The 24052-nt window shown below is 45.3% G+C and overlaps 1 protein-coding gene across 1 annotated transcript; it reads right to left on the bottom strand.

The window, feature by feature from the left end:
- Positions 1-11893: 11893 nt before the first annotated feature.
- On the bottom strand, positions 11894-20824 carry SNCG (synuclein gamma). Its single transcript, XM_020994652.2, has 5 exons — positions 20377-20824; positions 17268-17309; positions 16307-16434; positions 12998-13069; positions 11894-12313 (listed from the first exon to the last, which is right to left on the bottom strand). Exons 1-5 carry the CDS (start codon positions 20495-20497, stop codon positions 12293-12295), a joined length of 384 nt encoding a protein of 127 aa, XP_020850311.1. The 5' UTR covers positions 20498-20824; the 3' UTR covers positions 11894-12292.
- Positions 20825-24052: the final 3228 nt, after the last annotated feature.

Here is a 24052-nt window from a genome sequence, read left to right on the forward strand (position 1 = left end):
AAAGAAAATTAAGAAAGAACACAGACAAGCAGCAGAAAGTTTTGAAGGTTATATGTGAATTTGTTATAAATTTTAATTGAGGGGTTCAACATGGCAATTGATAGTTCCACATAGCATCCTTATTTGTGTTCTTGTGAGTGCGGACATGCTTTTTGATGTTTAAATTTAGAATAACTTTTTAAGGCACAAAAAACTGGCAACAGATGAGCAACTCACACAGGTTCTGGCTTTCACAGCACTGACATTTATCTCAATTCAATTCCTTTCAATATTCGATTTCTTTTCAATTCAGTTCCATAGAGTTCTAGAAACTGGGGAGCTATCTTGATGCAATCTAGGACTTTTGGGAAACATATCTCAAACCATTTGAATCCAGTCCTTTCTTTTAGCCTCCACATGAATAAAAGCCAGAATTGCCATAAGGTATGCAGTGGTGAGGAGCTGATAAATTTGCTGTGATTGGTAAGCTTACCTCCAGGCTACTCAAAACTGCTAATTCTTTTCTTTTCTGGTTATACTTCCAATCCCACATTTTATTCTTATGTGGCACAGTGAATGCAGTTGGCCCTGGAATCAGGAAGAACTGGGTTCACATATTTGCTATGTGACCTTGGAAAAGTCAATTACCCTCTTATTGCCCTCAGAAAATTCTAGGGCAGCAAGTTATATAGAAAGTACCAATCCGCATCAGTATAGAAAAACTTTCAATAGAGAACTTTATGCAGAGTTGGAAGATGTGGGTTAAAATTCTACTATCCACGTCCTGGTTGTGCATACTTGGATAAGTCACTGAACTACTCAGGGTCCAGGTGTTTGCATTTGTAAAATGAGGTTAGTAACACTTGCATTAGTTGCTTTGGAAATGTTGTGAGACTTGAAGGAAATAATGCTTGTAAAATGCTTGGTAAATCTTCAAGTGCTAGAGAAAGTCATAGGATCACAACTGGACCTGGATGGGAACTTGGAAGCCATTGAGGCCAAGGCTTCATTTCACTTATGAGGAACTGAATCCTTAGTTAGGGCATGTGACTTTGCTAAGGTCACATAAGGAGATGTCAGCAGAGCTTGGATTTGAACCCAGCTCTTCTGACTCCCAGGATACCAAGCTGCCTCACTATGTGCACTGCTGACCGCACGGGATACTTGCAATACTCAAAGGATATGACACATACAAATTACATTATACCCTATAAAGTACTATAATTATCCTTGTGTGTGAATTTAAAAGCTATATAAAGTTCATTATCACCTCCAAACTGAACCTCGGGATAGAACAAATTGGAATGAAGCAAAATTGCATCTTGTCCAGAATGGTCTGCAAGGTTTGAGGGTTTGATGGACCCGGTGCCATTTTATCCCCAAACAGGAGCACCTGGAAGACTTCACCATCTAAATACAATCCTTCTGGCTCCCTCTGCCCATGACAGTCCCCAAACCTGTTCATGACCATGTATCTCACTGTATGAGGTCTCTCCTGATAATAATGACCGGAAGGTTGATTCAAAAGGAGGTCCCATCTTTACATGAAATTGAAAACAAAATCCTTTTTTAAAAAGTAAGCTCCCTCCAAAATCCAGGTTATTCTTTCTTTTCCCTACACCGTGTATCTTCCATCTGTATGGAACCAATTAGCAGGAATGAAATAATAGCTGTGCTGGGCTAGGTACAGAGATAAGTTTCAAAGAAATTTATTCATGCCTGGAAGTTTATGCCAAGTTCAAAAGAGTCCATGGGCAGTCAACAGGGTCCATGTCTCCTATAACACAAAGAAAGAACTTTATCTCAGTTTGGATCGATCCATAGCTCAGGCAGGATCTCAACTCTGACTGACACTCATTTGTTGTGTGACCTTGTGTAAACCAATCTCTGGCCTCAAATTTCCTAATCTCTAGATTGAGGCAAGCGATGGTTCACTAGATCACACGTCTGAGAGTTCTTGTCCCAGGACTGGATCAGTCTCTTTGTGTGTGTTTGGAAGTTTCAGTAGATTGCTACATGATTTAGTCACTGTTAGCCTCAGTTAGGTCAGTTCTGCAGGTTTGAAGCGAATGAGCTGCTGATTCTCCCTAAGTTTAGGACACCTCCTTTGGGTATTCTACTTCAGGTTTCAAAGCTCCTGCTCCAGAGCATTTTTTTTTATTGCTCAATACACAGATAAGGTCCATGCTCATAATCGCTCCCTCCGTTCAGGATCTTTGACAGAGCTGCCAGATGGCATGTGTTCCTTTCCCCTGTGCTGAGTCAGGCATCCCCTGGAATCTCTTTCTTTCCTGGTGCTTCCTGCCCTGGAGCTCTGCCTTGGTCCTCTTTCCATACTTGGATTCTGGGAAACAGATCACAAGCCCAGCACAGAGACATAATATGATAATGAAAAGGAACTTCCATTTTCCAGACATCTGCTGGAGAACACTCTGCCTAATGCGAAATAGTTTGATTTGTCCTAGTGAGGATTTCATCTTTCCAGAGGTGGAGGAACCAACAATAAAAAATGTTCTTATTCATATGATTCTTCTTAGCAAGGAGAAAATGGCACCTAGGGTAGAATTGAGGGGAAGCCTGAGGGGAAGTGACCGCTTCTCTGTTAGAGAGGGCAAGGAAAGCCAGATAGTCCACCATACAACCCTAGGCTTTGGGAAAACAGATCTCTTTGCGTTCAGGGCAAAGAAAGGATGGATTCCACAGACTAATATTCTACAGGGGACATCAGTCCAGAAGGGACGAGAAATGTTCAAGAGTAAAATGGTGAAGAAACAATGGACTTGCAGTGGATTATGCTGAAAGGATGTCCACGCTAAGTTTAGCATCTAATATGGTAGTGGAGTGCTACCAAGTGGCCTAAGGAAGGATTGAACTGGCCTGTGTCAGAAACAGAGTACCTGCAGCCTGAGTGAAAGGGGGAGAATGATTCTTTAAAAAAAAAAATGGAAATCAGCATTTCTACCCATGTTGAGGCTAAAATACACTTACCCAGTGTGTTTTGTTAAGCAGAAAAGGTGACAAAACTATTGCTTGCATATTTTGAATTCATAGTGAAGATGTAGAGATCATGAGTGTGAGGGAAGAGAAGGAAGGAGTCAGGTAGGAGTCTTTATTTTGATGAGTTAACACGGTATATGTAGTTTGGATTTCCTGCGTACTCTTGCTCCCATGGACACCTGGTTATTCTGTGGATATGCAGCGCATTCCTGGAAGACACACAGAAGCATTTATGCTTGATGTGTTCTTCTCCAGGTATTTCATTTCATACAACTCTATTTTTGCTAAACTGCCATGTGCCCCCTCCCACCAGCACAGCCATGCCTAGAAGGGAATTGCCTATGGTGAATCTGCACCCTTGATCTCGATGGAATCTATGTATTTGATGATTGCCTTCTGAGGTCATTCCCACCCCTGGAAGGATATCGGTGTACTCTAGTTTGTGATGTAGCCCAAAAGAACTGAGCTGGTTGATTCCAAGAGCAAGATTGAACCTAAGTGCAAAGTCATCCTGAAAAAATGGAGGAAGGACTAAGAAATATTAAGACTTTGTCTCCTGAAAGTTTGCATGCAGGACCAGGACCAAAGGAGAAGATTTCTGAAAATTCTCTAATGTTCCCTCCCCTTTCACTGTTGTTAATAGCCTCTGTGTATTTTTTCCTGTAGTAGAATATTAATAAAACCCCTAATGTGCTGGGGAAGAGATAAGCCTATGAAGTTACCTTTGGGCCAGATTGGGTGCTTTGGAATCCAGACTTGAAAAGACAGGTGGTGCCAGATAAGACTAAGAAGACACAATTTGATCAAGGTGCTGAGATTTTCTCAAACCCATGAGGCTATGGCATCTCTGGTCCCCATTACGAGAAATGTCCAAGCTGAGGCTTGAGACTATCTGTAGGGGATGCTGTAGAGGGTATTCCCATACTGGATAAGAGATCAGATTAGAAAATTTCTAAGGCTTTTTTGAACATTAAGACTTCTGATTAAAGATGTTCACTCTGCAGAGGTTTCATGGCAAGGCAGTGTCTGCTGCCCTCTAGTGGCTCACAAAAGTAGCTAAAAGTTGGTTTGCTAATTCAAATCCGTCCCAAAGAAGTTAGCTCTACAGTCAAGAAATGCGGCCCAAAAAGGAGTCAGAGAGTCCACTTTTCCTGTGAATAGCAGAAAGTCTACCTTCCATCTTCCTGGGGTAGTCCCAAAGCCATTTTTTTTTCCAAATCTAGATAGTGGCTGCATAGTAGGATGTCTCATGAACCTGGCCAGGTTTGTTCAATTCAGCATTTCTCAAGCTTTTGCAATGTACCAGGCACTGTATGCTGGGTGTTGTGGATACAGACACAAAGTGATTTAGTCCTTACCCTCAGGGTGCTTGCATTCAGAGGAGGGGAGAGGCAGGTACAAGCCATGCCCAGATGAGTAAATATAAAACATGCCAAACGATACCAAGTAATTTCAAGAGGCAGAGAGTACTAACCACCGGAGAGATTAGCATAGTCATTACTAGGAGGAATCCACTGAGCTACTCCTGGAAGTTTGCAAGGGATTCTAAGAGGCAGAGATGAAGACAGAGTGGACTCCAGCCACGGGAGACCATTGCGCAAAGTCACAGATGGGATGACAGAATGTTGAGACAAGGAGCAGCCAGCATGCCAGTTTGACTAGAATGAAGAGTTCATAAAGGAATTATGAAATGACTGGACTTAGGAGCCAAGGTCAAGCAGTACATAACAACTGGGCCTAACGCAGAAAATCCATGGGAAGGTAAGCAGATCAATGTTCTCTTATCTGTGACAGTGATAACTCCCAGCAAATAAAGATTTCATAAGACCAGATATCCTGAAATGGAAGGGATCTCAAAGATCACCCCCTCATTGTGTGAGTGAGAAAACAGAATCCCACAAAGGGCAAATGACTTTCCCAGGGTCCCATAAATGGAATGTGATACAGGGAGGGTCTGACCATAAACAGCACCCACAATAAGGCCCACGTCACTTCCTTGCTACAAATTTGCAAAGTGTGTTGGTCTGGCAAAAGGACTTTAAGCTTTCAATGAAATATCTGAGACTATAATGAGCACAAAATAAATACCTACAAGACTTGAAAACGTGATTTTCTGACGTTTAAAATAAACATCATTTATTATGAAGGTCTTATTTGTCCTTCTTTTCCCAGTGGAGGAGGCAGGAGGGAAAGAAAATAAATACTTGTTCATTGAAAAAATAAGAAACAAAATAAAATAAATGTTTTGGTAAGACTATATTTGGAGGTGTCACAAATTAGAAGGATGCTGAAAATCAGGAGAAGGTCCAAAGGAAAGAAACCAGAATGGTGAAGGGCCTAGTGGCTTTCCCTTAGTTAATCTCTTTTGGGGAAGACATTTAATTTTTTTTCTCTTTCAGTTCCATAATTCTTTTCAATCATTCATGAGGTATATCCCTGGGAAACAAAAGAGTTTGATTAAAAAAAAACTTGTCATCAAATTTAACAGTTCATCTCGAAGACAGCATAGGAGCACCAAGAAATGTTGGACCCTGCTAACCTTTGAGGCTACATCGGCTGCTTCCTCAGCAGAATGCAGCCTTGGCATTCCAAGTGCCATCTCAGCAGAGTCAGTCAGTACAGGCCCTACTCACTGACTTGTGAGTCCCTTGTCACATAAATCTCATTGGAGAATAGATCTAGCAATTTTAGAGACCTCGAGGATCATCTGGTTCAACCCCCTCATTTTACTGAAGGAGCTGAGGTCCAGGAAGGACTCATGACTTGTTCAAAGTCACACAGGTTGTTGGCATCAGAAGGAAGACTTGAATCCCACATGAGTCCTCCAATCCAAGAGCCAGGGCTTTTCCCACTGATTTTTGCAGCCCACTCACAGGAGCAGGAAAGGGCAAGTTCGGCAGAGAAGATGGGGAGGAATCTGAAGGGCAGAGTAGGCAGAAAACTAAACAGATGATCCTTCTACCCAGGGTTGACCAGATTACTGAAAGCCTTAAATGACAGGCAGAAGAATTTCAAAATCACTCAGTTGTCAACAGGGAGAAAAACTGAAGAATTTTTGAGCACAGAATCAGCACGACCAGGTCAAGGTGTATCTAATCCATACGGCAATTATATACATTAGTTGTTCATTGCTCCATACCCCTATCAGTGCAGGTGCTCTGACTGCCCATGCCTTTCCGTAAATAGATCGTCTACACAACATGGGGCCTTCCTCTATTTCCTTTCATAAAAACATATTCTAAACTTAGCAACCAGCAACACAAACATTCAGATGCACAAATGCATAAAGGGCCATCTCCTAGAAGCAACCATAGACTTCCACTAGCTCCAGTTTGTCTTAAAGTTGTGTATATTCACTTTAATAAGATAGTGGTGTGTACCTCCTGTTTGCCTTGGCCTCCCCCTTAGAACTCTTTCTCTTCTATGTGTTTCCCCAAATTTTGTTATTATTATTATTATTTTCTTTTTCAATTTGTATTAGTGTGTTTATTGCTCTAATTATACTTTCTTCACTTGAATTACGTTGTATATGATGACTGGAGGCAGCATGGTAGAGGCAGGGGTGTGCTGGTAAATGTTTAACAGCCAGATTTTGGGGGACAAGGAATGTACATTTTGAAATTTAATCTGTATTATTAACACTCTCTTCGTGGCTTGCTTAAGTCTGGCAACCACCAGAACAAAAAATCAAGCCTCGATCTGTACCATTTGCCAGTTTTCAAGGTGTAAATCCTCGTACCAAACCTTTAACAATCTTCCCTCGCCTGAAGGAGTTGGCTTCAGCACACTCAGGTGGAGAGGAAGGAGCCCTGAACTCTGAGACAAAATCGACCTGGGTTCAATCCTCACTAGCTGTGGAGCTTACTACCTGAGTGAGCACAGTCAGAATTAGGGTTAGCCTTTCTGTGTCTGCCATTTCCCCCTTTGTAAAACTGGGATAGGAACACTCACGTTACTGGTTCACAGCACTGGCATGAGAATTAAAGATGATGAATGTAAGATAGTATACTAGCTTCTATTATTATTGGCATTTCTCACTGGCCCATAATGTCCCATCAGATTCATGGGCCACACTTTGTTCAGTCATTCACCGATCATTAGGTGCATGGATTATTTCCAGTTTGTTTGCTCTCATTTGTGATGCTACTAAGGTTATTTTTGTACAGATTTTTTTTTCCTGTTGATAACATCCTTAGTATATGGTTCCAGGAATGGGATCCCCAGGTCAAAAAGTCTAAACTATTATGTAGTCATTATTGTATTATTCAACAATAATATTCTCAGAGAAAGCTGAAAGCTAACAGCTAACATTTATATAGCATCTACAATGTACCAGGCATGGCTATCACATTTGATCCTCATGACTCTGGGAGATAGGTGCTATTATAGTCCTCATCTTAAATTTGAGGAAACTGAGGCAAACAGAAGTTAAATGACCTGCCCAGGGTCACATAGCTGAAAAATGTCTGAGGCTGGATTTGAACTCAGGTCTTTCTCACTCTGGTGCTCTATCTAGCCTGGACCTCCTGGCTGAGACCAGGTGTTATGAAGTTTCTGCAGGGATACATGTCAGCTTCTAAAATCTTCTGTTCTATAATTCTCCCATATGCAGGAGGAATAGAATCCCCAGTCTCCATCTGACCTGGAAAACTTAGTGGATTCAATTTATTTGGTACTTGAGGAGAGGCAGTCTCAGATTTGGGTTCCTGCTGCTCCTGAAACACCTGAAGATAGAAAGTGCAATGAGCTTACCTATCAGTTCTGATATATGCATGGAGCTCAGCTTTTTTTTTTTCATGGAAGTTAGGTGGCAGACTAGAGTTCCTGACAGTCAGAAAGAGCTGAGTTCAAATCCTACCTGAGACACTTACTAGCTGGATGACCTTGGACAAGTCTCTTAGCCTCTCTGAGTCTTGGATTTCTCAACTGTAAAATGGGCCTAATAATAACACCTCCCTCCCAGGATTGATGTGAGGATCAGTTAAGACAGTGTATACAAAATGCCTCACAACCTTAAAGTGCTAGATATTATTGTTGTTGTTGTATATGTTTAGTACCAAAATGCTAGATATTGTTATTATCAGCTCCCATGACCAAAAGACTTTATTAATGTGATTGAAAATTAGCATGATAGATAATAGGTGCCATTGGTGTGCTAAACACCCTCTAGGACCAATGAATATTTCACAATCAGAATCCCAGGAATTTAGAGATCCAATCAAGTTTCTCCTGTTATAGAGGAGGAATTCTTAACCATCTTTTAAAGCCCAGTTCAAATTCTACTTCCTTCATAAAGCCTCAAGTCCCTCTGGTTACTAATGACCTTCATCCTCAAACCTCATGCGGTACTTTATTTTTTCTTTTGGACCTGACTTGTATTTCATCTTCCTCAATAGAATAGAATCCTTTTTGAGAGTACAGTCTGCTGTGCATGGGGGTGTTTAATAAATGCTTAGCACCTTCTTCCTAATGTAACCACTGAAGAGAAGCATCAGAAGAAACCATAGGGGTCATCTTGTATAATCCAATGACTCTGGCCTCCATGTTGTTCCCCACACAAGACACTCCATCTCCTGACTGGGAGCATGTTGACTGGCTGTTTCCCATGTGTGGAATGCTCTTCCTCCTCATTCCTGCCTCTTTGCTTCTTTAGTTTTCTTCAGGCTTCACCTGAAATCCTACCTCCTCAAGAATATCAATGCCCCTTCAGTCTGATATCACCCCTACTCTGTCCTGTGTGTCATGTTTGTACATGGCTGTTTTCATGATGTCTCTCCCATTAGAATGGAAATTCCTGGAGAGCAAGGATTGTGCTTTTGCCTTTCTTTGTGTCCCCAGTGGTTAATACAGTCCCTGACACCTTAATAAATGATTGCTGGCTTGTGGGCCTCCACACCATGACGAAATATCAAAGTAGGCTTTTAGGCCCCACAAACATTTATAAGAAAATCAGAGAATAGAGACCCTACTTGTAATCTAAATGTCTAAAAGCGAAAATATCATACTTGGTCCTGTCCATGAGCAAAAGAGGTTTTCTTTCTATCCTTGGATGAGCATGAGACTGAGATGAAGCATGTTAGTCTCTTGGGAATTGTATCCAGCCAATGTCTGCCACTTCTCCCCCAGGGACTCAGCTGGGAATTCCCAATAGCCTAGGTAGCACATCATTAATTCCATTCATTTCTCCACTGGCAAAATCCATGAAAAAATTGGGCAAGTGATTGGATGGAACTGAATTCTATCCATGGAGGACAAACCAAACATGCCCTATGTGGATGCTGTGGTGCATGAGATACAGAAATATATTGAACTGGTTTCTTCTAGACTGCCACATGAAGTGACCAGGATGTCCAGTTCAGACAGCAGTTCTTATGTAAGGTCAGAGGTGCTTCAGAGAGCAATTTCAAGGGACCAGGAGAATCTAGACTCCCTCCATACCCCAGATCCTTCCCTACCCCATTGTCCTAGGCATAGAGAGGAGTTGACTCATGGCTGGTATGGCATAGATCACAGGAGGGAAGAGCCCCAGAGAGACCTGAACCAAGCTATGTAACTTCTAGCCCAAGTAGAAGATCTCTAAGCATAATCTTGGTTTTTTGCAGAAAAACAGATCTGCTTGGGAAAAGACCTGGCTCAGATGGAGTTATTGCTGTTCTTGACTGCCATTGCTCAGAAATGTACCCCTGAGGCTCTTGTGGATTCAAAGGAAATTGATACCACCACTATTGCTGTTGGAGTTTTCCATGTCTCACCACGTTACAAGCTCAGCTTTCTTCCTCATTAAGGAAAAAGAAGATAACTGGTCTGGATTGAGGCAAATCAATAGCCAATAGTCCTTTCCTGAACCCCATTCCATCTTGTCTTGGTAAATAGTATGCTCCTGAGGGCAGGAGCACTGCCTGCCCTTGTGAGCAGACTGCCTAACATAAAAATAGTTATATCAGTGGAACCCTGGGCTGTCTAGGGCCATGGATGAGGATGAATTGGGAAACAGGAGCTTTCTAAGATCTCTGGAAATGACCTGGGTAGTGGGGCTTAATAATTCTGAGTTTTGATGCAATGGGAGCATCCTAGGGCAGGAAACCTCCTCTCAGATTCCTTCTATTTCTAAATCTGTTGTGCTAAGATCCTCCTCCCTTGATTAGGCAAAGGATTTCACTAGTTTGCTGAGTGATTGAATGGCAACAGAGTCAAAGGACCAGAAACACTAAAATTATTATTCACACTAACAACATGGAAGTGACTGTGTGGAGTGTTCCAGGGTGTGAAGTCACTCCACCAAAATGGATCAGGATGAGATAATAATAGCTGCCATTTCTATGTCACCTTAAGATTTGTAAAACGTTTTATGGACAACATCTCCTTTGATCTTCACAATCTTGCAAGGTAGATTGGAAGCTTGCAGATGAGGAAACAGAAACTTACAGGGTTAAGTGACTAGCCCAGGATCATATAGCTATTAAGTGGGGGGGGGGGGGGAGATTTAAACCCAGGTCATCATAACTCTAAGACTAGCCTTGTAGCTTCCTCTAACACTTATGATACCTTGTATTTACTTAACAGCTGGGGTTCACAGTTTAGCTAGATGCAGAGTTTATGAAGGACAACAGTATGAGGTAAAATAATCTAGAGTTAGAGGGGGCCTCAAACGTCAAGATAAGGAGTTTATACTTTAGATAACAAGGTTGGTACCAAAGATTTGGGGAACAGAATTCTGGCATGATCATGGGTCACGATAGTTACTCATCATCTAGGGGGCTGACCTACTGGTGATGAGCCTCTCCACTTGTAGTGAGAAAGCTGGGGGACCACTGACCAAAGAGATTCCTGTCCAGGTACTGATTGGACTAGAAAATCACTTCAGTCCTTTCCTCTTCTGAGATTCTATGATCCTATTTAGGACTGGAGGACTCCCAAGAGGCAGTATAGATAGCCCTTGCTCTAGAGTCAAGAACGTAGGCTCAAATCCCATTTTGAACACTGCCTGTGTGACCTTGGCCATGTTGCTGATTCTGCCATTTGTAAAATATGGGAATGGATTAGAAGAACTCCAAGTTCATCTCAGCTCCACAGCCTAGGGTGCCACCTTCAGAACAAAGGTTGCCATATTTGAATTCACTGACTTGTGTGCACCCATAGAGTCTGGGCTGGAGAGCCCATAGCTCAGTTCTGACTTAATCCTTCCTTCGGCAGATGGGGAGCCCGAGTCAGAGAGATCAAAAGACTTGCCCCAAATCATACAAGTAATAATAGCATGTCACACCTATGTCACACTTTCTGGTTTATAAAGCACTTTTCTTTCAGTTCTGTGAAATGGGTGGCCAAATATTAGAAAGAGTAGAAAGGGAAAGGAAAGAGTGTTGGACTTCGAGGCAGGAAGGACCTAAGTTCAAATCCCATCCCTGACACTTACTAGCCGGATAATCATGAACAAGTCATGGAATTTCTTTGGGATGCTTCTTCCACTTGGAGTGGAAAAGATCTGCCAGCTACATTGGAAGGAGTACTGGCTTTGGAGGCAGAGCACCAGCTTCCACCCCCCCACACAAAAAAAGTAGAGATAACTATGTTACCCATGTACAAAGCTGCTATGAGGAGCAAAAGAGCTAATATATGGAAAGTGATTTGAAAACCTTGAGACAATATAAATGCAAATGATTATCACCTCCTGTTCTGTCTCTGTCTCCCAGGCCCATCTTCCCCTCCCACACACCAGCACTAACCTTATTAAAGATGAGTCTGTGGCCAGGTTAGAGGCCAGGATCAGTTTTGTGGCCTAGGCTCTAAGCCAGTCTGGGAAGGGACAGCCAGAACCAGATTCCTCATCAACGCAGGAGCCCCTTCCTCCTTCACCTGATGCTATCTAGGGGTAGTTGTGCTTTTTTCAAAGGGATGAACTGGAGAGCCAGCTGGGAAACATGGTTCAAATACAGTTTTATTTTGGTATCACTTGTAAATAAATAAATACATAAAGCATACCCAACATCTATGGAGTCCAAATGAACAGAGGGAAACAAGGAGGGAGGAAGGGAAGAAGCAGCAACAAGGATGCTCAGATAGATGGACAGATGGACTAATGTGGGGGAGACTTAAGCTACAGGTAGGAGTAGAAGGAAGATACCCAGCACACGGCTACTCAACACATATGCTCTAGAACCTGATATTCACATGTAGCATGATGTGTTCATCCAGTCAGGAACAGGGAAGAAGGGAGGGAGCTGGGTCCAAGAAGCCATCTTGTTCAGGTGACAGGGAGAAGGTTAGTGTCAGCTACTGGCTCCACAATCCTTGGCCTGGCTCAACGATGGTTCCCCAGCTAGTCTCTGCTGCCCTCAACCTCAAGGAGAGACAAATGAGGCACAGAGTAAACACACACACACAAACTATAATAACCTGCCCCACTCTCACTGCCCCCAAACATAATACCAAGCTATATACTTCCTATACAAACATGGCAGGGAGTCAGGCCTGTCATTGGTAGGACACTCTCCCTGAGTCATGCCTCCTGCAGTGGGGATGAGCCCAAAGCAGCCCACTTACCCATTCCCTCTTGTGACTCTGGGTATATATTGTTTCAGAGTTAGCTGACAAGATTAGGAGTTGCTCTACGGCTAGCACTGGGCTGCAGTCTGAGGCAAGGGTCAGAGGTCAGTTTGTGACCAGGTTTAGAATCAGTCTCTGAACTGGAGAAGGAAATGGCCAACCACTTCAATATCTTTGCCAGAAAAAACCCAAATGGGGCCACAAAGAATAGGATGCGATTGAAAAACGACTGAACAACAATAGTAGAAATTCCTTCTAGAGAAAGATGCTCTAGGCCTAAGGGAACGTGCAACAGGAGAATGAACCTAGGAAAGATGGGGGGGGGTAAGACCCATAGGAGGAAAGTTCTCCATATTCTGCTGTCTCTAAATAAGTTTTCCCCAAGTCCAAGAGGCTGACAGTTGGAAAATCCTGGAGAACAGACAGAAAACCTGTAGAGCCCTGAGAAGACAGGGAGGGAAGCGTTGGAACCCTTTACCTCTTCAGTAGCTTCTGCTGGCTGGTCTTCTGGGGCCCCATGCTCAGCTGGAGATGGATGTACCAAATCCTCCTAGGAAAACAAAAGGTGCAGCCGGTTGGAGGCGTTAGGGCAGGAGCCCAGAGGGGTTAAACAGGCAGAGGAATGGGGGCAGGGAGTGAGTGTGGAAGCATGACAAAGAATAAGGGAGAGGGAGGGTGGGGAACAGGATGAGGGGGAAGGAAAAGGGGAGACGGAAAGGAAGGGCTAGAGGGAAGAAGGAAGGCAGGAAGAGACAGAGACAGAGGGGGAGAGGAAGAAAGGAAGACAGAGGGGCAGAGAGAGGAGGAGGGATAATAGATAAAGAGAGGAAAGAAAGCAGAGAAGGAGAAAGGGTGGGACAGAAGCAATAAGAGAGGGAGGGAGGGAGATATGAAAAGAGGAAGACAAGGAAGAGAAGGAGAGAGGCACACTATCTCCAGGACAGAGACAATCCCCAGCCTCCCATTTCACAGGCATCCACTTATTATGCAAATGGAATTGAACTGAATGGAATCTCCCCAGTTCATATCTCCCCTAAGCAGCCAGCCCAGTGTTTCTGCACCCATTAGAACTGTAGAACCACAGATGGACTTCAGAGCCCTCCTCAGACCAGCCCTCCTCTGGCGAGCCCTCTGTAATGTCCCTGAGAAATGGGCACCCAGCTTGTGAAGATGTCTAGTAACGGCCAATGCACCAGGGCAACTCATGCCATGTTGGGACACCTATGGTTTTCAGCAAGCTTCCCTGACATCAAGTCTAATGTCTTCTCCCTAAAATTGCAGGAAGGAGTGGGGGTGGGGGAAGATTAGGATTAGTTGGCTCCAGACAGTATTGCTATCTATGGAGGGGTGAATATGGAGATGTGTGAATCAAGGGCAGGAAATGGCCCCTCGGAATCGTTGGTTCTATAAAACTATAACGTTTTATTCTTTCAAGTCCTGAACTTTCTACTTCATGTCTTGGTATTTTGGTATATGTATCTGGGATCCTCGTACTGATTGTCCTGGCATCAGGCCCATTTTCCAGATAAGGAAACTAAGGAAAGTGAGGAACAACCCTTAGGAGGACCTAGGACAACTACAGAAAATGTAATGCAAATGAACTGGCCAACGAAGCAACACGATGAATAGTGTTGGATTTGAAGCTGAGTTCCAATCCTGCTTCGGATGCTTACTGGCCATGAGATAAGTTATTTCACCCCTCTGGTGGAGCTAATAATAGTACCTGCCTCCCAGGGTTGTTGTATGGATCAATTGAAATAATATTTCTAAAGTGCTTTGCAAACCCTAAAGTCGTATGGAAGCTTGAGTCACTATCATTCTTATTTGTTGGGGTAGATGGCCCCATTGCTGGCCCAACGTATGTCAATGGAAGACCCTGACCTCCTGACTTCCAGCCTAGGGTTATGTCTTCTGGCAAATATCAGTGCTTATCCACTCATTTAAAGGGTGTCCCAAGCTAGACATCTCCTCTGCAGTTTGCTAGTCCAATCTCTTGGCCCTGATTCCCCATCTGAGACTCGCTATTAGCCTGCCAGTATCCCTCGTCGAGGACAAGACAGCAGGAGGGTTTCCCTTGGGCAGCAGCGTCTGCATCTGTAACTAGGGCACTGATACCCTGGAATGAAACATTCTCAGTGTCCCTGGTGGCATCACAAGGCTCAGGAACACAGCTGAGGGAACCTGTGGAGAAAGAGCTCTCTCCTGCACTCCAGACTCCCTCACCAGTCCCATGCAGCCCCAGATTGCCAGCCCAGGGGTCCTCCCTTACTCCAGCCACCTACTCATCTGGGTTTGTAGCAAATTTAGGCACTATGATGGGAGAAACAAAAGGCATTGAAGGTACAGCCGACTGGAGCCCACCTGAGTGCAAACACCAATCATCGACATTTACATAACTCTTTAAAATTTGCAAAGAACCATTCCTACATTATTTCCTTTGTGCCTCAGAATTCTGGGAAGTAAGAACTATGGGTAGTTATCCCTACTTTACAGATGAAGAAACCGAGGTTCAGATTGTTTAGGACTTCCCCAGACTCACACAGCCTAGTGCATGGGATCCAAACAGCAGCCTAGTGTAGTAGGATGGGTGTGGGTGGGGGGTCAGTCACAAGACCTAGGCTTTTGTGTCAGCCCCATCCCAGCCCCAGTCTTCTGACTCCAAGCCCAGCAAGCTATCCCCAATAACAAACTCCTCCCTAATGAAATCTTCGGGTATATTGCACAAGCACGGTGTCCAGGAGGAGGGAAGAAAGAGCCCTAGAGTATTTGTCCCTGTATTCAGTCTTGAACGCCACCTTTTTGAAGGGATGTTGGTGAGCTGGAGCCTTTCAGAGAAAGATGACCAGGATGAGGAGATGACCCACTGGGACACTAGCTGAATGAAACTGAAATGGCTAGCCTAAAGAAGAAGATGTTCTGGGGGAGGGGTTCCCCATCCCTAGAAGTCTTCAAGTGAGGTAACCACTTGTTGGGGATATTGTAGAAAAGATTCCTGCTGCAAAAGGTCCCTACTGACTCCAACTTTCTATGAAAAATTCTTCCCAAGTTTTTATTTTTATAGCTTAATGAACATAGTGATCTCTGCTCTTAAGGATTAGGAGTTAACCCACTGTTTCACAGGCTACCAATCTAGACTCTGACACTCACTAATTGTGTTACCATTTAATGTCTCTGGGCCTCAGTTTCCTCAAATGTTAAATAAGGAGGTTGGAGTCAATGACCTCTGACGTCCCTTCCACCTCTAAACTTATATGATCCTATGACTGAGAGTTAGTAGACCTGGGTTTTGGTCCTGCCTCTGAAACTGACAAACTGCCTCGATTTCCCCAGAAGCGCAAGGAGGTTAATAATCTCTATCCATGCTCCTAAGCAGGTCAGCTGTGAGGCTCAAAGGGACACAGGCAGTCTGTGGCAGAGCCAGGGTTGGAACTAATGGTTTGGAAAGAGCTTTGGGGGAAAAAAAAAGGCAAATGTGGTCCTAGTCCAAGGAACCCTGAACTGTTCAGCCATATGACTGTAGGCAAAGCTACTTACCTCTCTGAAGCTCAGTTTGCTCACCTGTAAAATGGGGATAAAGCATCCTTATATTATTACCTACTTGGCAGGGCTGTTGTGAAGAGAAGTACTTTGTAACCTTAGAGCACTGGAGAGATGGAGGTTATTTCCATCATTTCTGAGCTCCATACAAGATGTAGCCATACCCAGCCTCTGGCCAGAACCCCTTGGAGTCTGCTGGGAGCCTCAGGGACTGATGATTTCCCTGGAATGTTGAGCAGGGACAACTCACCTTCCGAACGATGCCAGTGGTCACCACAATATTTTCAGCCTCCTCCACTGTCTTGCTGGCCACGGTGTTCACACTGGCTACCATGGCATCGCTTACCATGTTGGCCTGTTCTTTGGTCTTTTCCGCAACTTGTTGGGGGAGAACAGAGAACATTTTTTTCCCCTCTGGCTTCATTTTTTTTTCCTTCCTGACCCATCCCTTCTTTGAGGTGAGGTTGTTCTGTGTTCCCCAAGGGTCCCTCCTCACTGTACAGTTAGTAGGCCTTGGTATGGTCACTTGGACACTGAATTATGTGCTCAATCTCCCAGGGATGAAGGCAGAGAGGGAGATTCCAGGATTCAGATTCTCAAATACAATTTTTCTCCACCCATTTGCACTTCCTTTCCCCTGAGCATGGCTCTAATGGCTCAGGGTACCCCCCACAAGGTATTCAGGAGAGTAAGGGGCCCAGATGAGGTGGGGCCAAGGAGAGAGAGACAGACAGAGACAGAGAGAGACAGACAGACAGAGAAACAGAGAAGAGAGAAAGGAGAGAGAGAAAGAAAGAGGAGAGAGAGAGAGAGAGAGAGAGAGAGAGAGAGAGAGAGAGAGAGAGAGAGAGAGAGAGAGAGCGCTCTTCAGCACTTTCCACTCCCTTTGTGGAGGAAGAGTCCACACAAATGGGGCTGTGCCTCACATATACACCTAGACCACAGGGTTGGTTTTTAAGGAGAGGGTCTCAGGAGCATTGGCCTTCAAATGCCAATAAAATCCCCCAGGCCTGAGGTCCTAGTTAGGCCAAAATGATAGTGAACATGAAGGGGAGGAGAGTGTTCCAGGGCAGAAAGACCAGTCGGAATCCTCCTTTTGGGACCTGATATCTGGGGGATTCTGGGGAATTTTGATTCTAAGGAGGCAGCTTTGTAGAAAGAGTCCCAGGATCTCTCAACGCCTGGAGTCCCAGGGAGTCCCAGCTCCTTACCTGAGGTCACACTCTGCACCACACCCTCTTTAGTTTTAGTCCCTGTGAAAGAAGCAAAGCCCAGGTCAGTTCCCAGAACAGCTCAGCAGTGCTATGAGCCCTTGGCTCTCGCTGCCTTAGGGTATCTTCTGTGTCCACAGGATAGGGAAGGAGAACATAATACAGGAGAATGGAGGGCCTTCTGACCTAAAGGGTGAACTTCTTATTCAGGTTTAGGCAGTAAGGGGAAGGCAAGACCCAAGGAGACAGAGGTGGAAAAAGGAAAGATGGTGATGCAGGGCAGAGGTTAGAGGGATAGGGATAGGAAAATGGAAGATGGAGAGATGAACGGTGACAGAAGAGTGGAAAGGGGCAGAGAGGTAAGGGGAAGAAGGGTGAAGAATCAGTGGGATGGAGGAACTAATAATGGAAAGGTAGATGATGGACAGAGAATGGAAAAATAAGAAAAAGACAAACACATGGGGGAACAGTATATGGAGAAGAGAAACAGAAAACGAAAGTAGAGTGTGGACAGAGGGAGAAATTGGGAGACAGAAGACGGAAGGGTAGAAGGCCAGGACATGAAGAGGCGATGGTGGGAGGGGACGGGGGACAATGGACAGGGTGACAGAGATAGAAAGGAAGGGATAATGAGAAGAGATGGAGGAGATACAGAGGGAACATCCCTTCCATCCCAAGCCTGGCCCCCCAGAGGTCATTCACAGAGGGAATGACCAAGATTATTTTTTCTCTTGGGTCTTGGGAAAATGATGGGTTATAAGGTGACAGACACTTGCCTCCTTCAATGCATATTCTTATATATTCATTAAGAGAAGTCCGGCCTACATCAAAGGGCTCTTTCCTTCCATGTCTGGAGGAGCCCAATAGCACAAGACTGGACAGGATGGAAGAGTCTGAACACAGAGGAGGAGGGCACAACTTCCTCCAGGCCATCCTCCCCAAGACAAGCTGGATACCCCCCCAAGAATCTCATGTCACCCCCTCCATGATCCATCCCTTGAAATGCTCTCACCCTAGTCCTGGGCTCTGTCTAGACTCTTTCTCAGCTTGGGACCTGTTACAGAGAGCTGGAAGGACTGTCACTGTCTGGTCCCCTGAGCTCAGGAGCATCCCTGCCTTCTCCTTCCTCCTACCTAGAGCCATCATAGAGTATCATAATGTGGCACAGTGGAGAGTCCACTAGCCTTGGAGCCCGAAGACCTGGGTTCAGGTCCCATTCACAAGCTGGACAGCTCTGGGAAGGTCACTTAGCCATTCTGATTCTCAGTTTCTTAGGGCAGGGGGCAGTTGGCCTAAGGTCCCTTACCAGGTCTCACAGTCTGAATCTATGAATCTATCTCTGACTTGTGATCTTCCAGATATTGCCTGATAATATGGCTTGAAGTAGGGTCCGGGACTCAATGAACTCTAGATAGAGTCGAAACAAAGAAATCGGCTCCTGAAGACCTCTGTGCTAAACAGGATTAGAGAATAGAGGAAGAGCTGAGTCATAAAGTCAGCTTTCATTTCAGAGCCCTCTGAAGCTGAGATTTCTGTGGCAGGCTGGATGGAGACACCTTGGAATTAGGATAATTAAGAGGGAGGGGGATGGTGGGGATGGTGGAATTAGTGGCAGCACTTCCGTCCCCACCCTCTTCTCAGTCTCCAGCTCTGACCATTCCTGACCATTCCCTCCCTCCTCCACCTCCCCCAGACCCCAAAGCTGCAGGTGAGCCCCAAAGTGATCTGAGAGCCGGGCTTGCCTTCCCTGGGGAAGCAGCAGGTGCCTGGTGTGAGCCAGGAAATGGGGGAGGAACCCGGGGCAGTCTGCACATGTCTGCATTTGTCTGAGTCCTTAGAGGCCCCCTGAGTCACAGGCCAGTCCGCTAGGCCACAGCAATGCTTTATTCCTCCAGACAAAGCTAAGCACAAAGGGAGCAAATCACTGCCCCTAGGAAGTGTCTCAAAGGAAAAGGCCCAGACACCAGAAGTGGTAATGATTATAATAACAACGGGCCAGTGAGGAAGAGAGTATAAGCATCAATATCTCTATTTTACAGGTGAGGAAACTGAGGCTCTGTGGCCCCATAACTGGGATTTGGACCCATAGGTCTTTTAACTCCAAGTTCAAGACTTTTTTCCCTTATATGGCCTCTTTAAGCCTGGGGGCCCCCATTTCCCTCTCCTCCCACCATTGAATCTCAAAGCAAAGGAGTCCAGACAGCAAAGCTAAGGCCAGGGCAGACATAAACCTCACCTGGGGGAGGGAGTTTTGCAAGGACTCTCCATCACTGGGCAGCATCTATCAGACTGTGCATCACAACAGTCCCCACTCCCAGCATCTTCCCAGTACAGGTGTGGACCCCACACATAAGCAGAAACATCATGCATGTTTGTGACTGGTGCAGTGTTTGCTGGGGGCTCCAGTCATTTGAGCAACGGGCAACTTGTGCATCCATCAGTCTCCATTCAGGGAGAATCCAGCAGCCTGAGCGGCTCTAGGGCGTGGTCCTGATGGCAGAAAGCCCAGTTTTCTCCTGAGCTCTCTGTAGCCTGCACACATCCCCTTCCCTCTCAAACCTGACCCAGTTTATCTGTAACTTCCCCACGGAATGTCTGCCCTGCAGAGAAATCCAAACAGGGCACAGAAGCCTTGATGGTAGCAAAAGTTTGGTTGGGGGAGGGAGACAGGAAAATGAGCCCTAACCATGGTGGCCCAGGGAAGGACCACTCTCATCCCAGAAAGTCACAGGCTTCCAGATGAGTGAGGTCATAGGTCAGGCAGCATCCGCACCACCCTCGCTTATTAATTACACTGCAGCAGGGGTCTTTTTCAAGGGCAAGAGAGCCCACACAACTGAGCCTGGGCACGGATAGCTGAAGCGGTCATTTGGCCTTATGGGGACAGAGCTGCGGATGACCGCCAGCAGCTATGGAACTGCCCCCCACCCAGAACCCCGGGGTGATGATGAGAAGAGTCCAGTGGGCACCACATCTGGAGCCCAGCCAGAACTGGGGAGGGGGTCTCCCCAGGCCTTCCACTCTGTCTGGGCTCCCCCAACACCAAGGCTGGGAGGTGGAGCTCCCCTCCCCGCCCCGCGTTACTCCATCCCCCTGGCTCCCAACTTACCCACATACATCACCCCCTCCTTGGTCTTCTCAGCGGCCTCAGTGACTCCCTGCTTGGTCTTCTCCACAGCCCCCACCACGCCCTCCTTAGCAATGGAGAAACCTTTCTTGAAGACATCCATGGTGGCAGAGAGCGCAGTGAGCTCCCGGGGTGGGGTGCCAAACAGTCGGACAGAGCCTCGAACACTGGAGCCCTCCGCTCAAGGCAGCTTGAGCGAGTGCGCTTGCCGCCGCCGCCGCTGCTGTGGTCGGTTCCCCTGCGGGTGGCCGGTTAGCTCCCTCGCTGCCTGGCTGTCTTATTGACAAAGTGCACTGCGGTGGAGCCAATGCCAGCAGCCAGGCGCTGCTGAAATATTAATGCTCCAGCCTGGCCGGGTGGGGAGCGGAGCGGAGATGAGAAGAAAGGAGCGCGGCTGGCTCCCCGCCAGGCTCTGGAAGCTGCAGTGCTCTCATTATCTCCTCCAAGGGCAAGCTACTCCTGGAAGGAGAATGGGCGTCCTGAGATTCTCGGGGAGTATTGGGCAGGCTGAGGCTGGGGGGAGCTGGCCTGGTCTCTCTGAGGACCCTGCCTCAAGTTAGCCCGCTCTTAGCTTCACTTTTCCTGTTTTCTGGATCCCACTCTTTGGTGCTTCCCCCACACACACCCCGGCCCTGCCGTTAGCACTAGAGGATCATGAAAGATGGAGGGGTTGACCCAGGGCAATTTACTGCAGCTGAGAGGACCCCATGCTTCCTCCTCTACCCCAGATCTCCAAGGATTCTGTTTCCACTCCCAAGAGAATCCCAGACTCCATCCTTCATTCGTTCCCAGGGCTCAGCTCTGTTTTGATCCATCTCAAAAGCCTAAGTAAAACTGACCTTGTCCTTGAGCATCTGCTCTCATAGACTCCTAGAATCTTGGCACTGGAGGGGACCTTAGGGTCATTCGGCCCAACCTGTCCCCGAGTCAAAATGCTCTCTAAAGAATCCCTGACAAATGGTTATCCAAAAATATCTGAAAACCTCTAGTGATATTCTATGCCCAATCTCCCCTCTTCAACCTCGCCCTTCCCAAACACAGGTGCACACACATACTTTCTCCAATGACTCTCTTGGGCATCGATCAATGACTTATTACCTCCTGTCTGTGGGATTGGATGACCCAGAGGCTCGAGGGAATGTGTCGATGTCCAAGGAGGATGTCCACAGTGAGTCCGAGCAAAAAGCTTGGGCAAAAGCCAGATTGACTTGTCCTTCATCCATTGTACCCACCACACCTCATCCAAGCTAGCAAATTCTGTCTGTCATTCAGTCTTTAGATTGATGTTCAGGGGGTCTCAGAGACATAAGGCTCAGGTGTATGTACAAGGATGATATTGGAGAGGAGGACCCTTCCACCACCAAGGCTGATGGCATCCCCTGGTCATGAATACTACTCAGGGCCAGGAAAACAACCCTTCGCTCTAAGAATGGATGCACCCTTAGGGGCTGCTAGGTAGTGCAGTGGATAGAGCACTGGCCCTGAAGTCAGGAGGACCTGAGTTCAAATCTGGCCTCAAACCAAACACTTGACACTTACTAGCTATGTGACCCTGGGCAAGTCACTTAACCCCAATTGCCACAAAAAAAAAGAATGGATGCACCTAGATCTAAATTGGACCTTCTTCTCCCCTCTCTCCAATCTCATCGATTCAGCTATTATTGCTAAGAAGATGATTCCCAGATCTACATGTCCAAACCCTCATCTCTCTCCTTAGCTCCAGTCCCACACTGCCAAATGCCTGTTGGATATCTGTACACGGATGTCCTGTAGGCATCTCAAACTCAACATCTCCAAAACAGAACTCATTAGCCTCCCCCTATACTCCACCTGTCTAGAATTTCTCTGTCTCTGTTGAGGGCACCACCATCTTTGCAGTCACCCCTGTTAGCCACCTTAGAGTTATCTTCTACTCCTCAGTCTCCCTCATTCTACATATCCAATCTATTGCTAAATACTAACGATTCTATCAACATGACCTCTTCTAAAAATTCCGTTGTCTCCACTCACAAAGCTACCTCCCTGGGTTAGGCCCTCATTCTCCTCTATCCTGGACTATTTTTTTTATTTTTAAATTAATTTATTTATTTTTAGTTTTCAACATTCACTTCCATAAGCTTTCGAATTTTCAATTTTCTCCCCTATCCTATCCTCCCCCCTCCCCAGTCTCCTGGACTATTACAATAGCCCCCTAACTGGTCTCCCTGTCTCATCTCTCTCTATTTCAATCCATCCTCACAGCTGCCAAACTGATATTCTTTTCCTATTTAAATTTTATTTTTCTGGAATAAAGCGAGCATTTCCACAACAAAGTACAATAAAAAAAAAAGATGAATGCACATGAAACTGAAAATTTACTATGCACAATTTGCTATTCCTTTCTTTCTTTTTTTGTTGCAAGGCAATCAGAGTTAAGTGAATTGCCCAGGGTCACACAGCTAGTAGCCGTCTGAGGCCAAATTTGAACTCAGGTCCTCCTGACTCCAGGGCCAGTGCTCTATTCACTGTGCCACCTAGCTGCCCTTATTCCTTTCAAATATACAAAAAAATTGTCATGTAAATTCCTTTTTTTCCCTTCCCTTACCGTTCCTCACCCCCACTAGAGATGGCTACCATTAGACACAAATAGGTGTGTGTGTGTGTGTGTGTGTGTGTGTGTGTGTGTGTAAAATTATTCTATACATACTTCTATTTATCAATTCTTTCTCTGGATACAGATAGCATCTTTCTTCATATGTCATTTATAGCTAATTTGAGTATTTATAATAGTCAAAATGACTTATTCAAAGTTGTTCTTAAAACAACATTGCTGTTACTATATACAATGTTCTCTTGGTTCTGCTCATTTTGCTCTTCATTATTTTGTGGAAGTCTCTCCATGTTTTTCTGAGATCATTGAGCTCATCATTTCTTATATTTCAATAGCATTCCATCACAATTATATACCACAACTTGTCCAGTCATTCCCCAATTGATGGGCATCTCCACAATTTCCAGTTCTTTACTGCCACAAAGAGAGCTGCTTTAAACGTCTTAGAACATACAGGTTCTTTTCCTTTTTCCCTAATTTTCTTTGGAAATAGACCAAGTAGTGGTCAGAGGCTATAGGCAGTTTACTAACTCTTTGGGCATAATTCCAGATGGCTCTCCAAAATGGAGATTGGATCAGTTCACAATTCCACCAACAATGAATTAGTGTCCCAATTTTTCCACATCCCTTCCAACATTTGTCACTCTCCCCTTCTATCATTTTAGCCAATCTGGTAATACTCTTTTTATAAAAAATATTCAAGAATATTTTATTTTTTCCACTTGCATGCAAAAATTTTTAACATTCTTTTAAAAAATTTTTGAGTTCTAAATTTTCTCCCTCCCCTCTCCCCTCCTTGACATGGTTATTATACATACATGTGCAATGAACTGATATTCTCAAAGCACAAATCGAACCGTATCACACCCTGTTCAAGAAGTTTCTGCTGTTCCCTCTTGACTCTAAGGTCAAACACAACCTTTCCATTAGACATTGAAGGTCCTTCCCTATCTGGCTTCAGGCTATTTTCCAGGCTCACACATCCTACATTCCAGTCAAACCAGTCTATTCACCATCTCCATCTATGACATTCCCCACCCCCCACCGGTCCCAGAAGTTTTGCTCAGC

This window comes from Phascolarctos cinereus, unplaced genomic scaffold (assembly GCF_003287225.1).
Source record: "Phascolarctos cinereus isolate Bilbo 61053 unplaced genomic scaffold, phaCin_HiC Scaffold_3;HRSCAF=262, whole genome shotgun sequence".
Lineage (NCBI taxonomy): Eukaryota > Metazoa > Chordata > Mammalia > Diprotodontia > Phascolarctidae > Phascolarctos > Phascolarctos cinereus.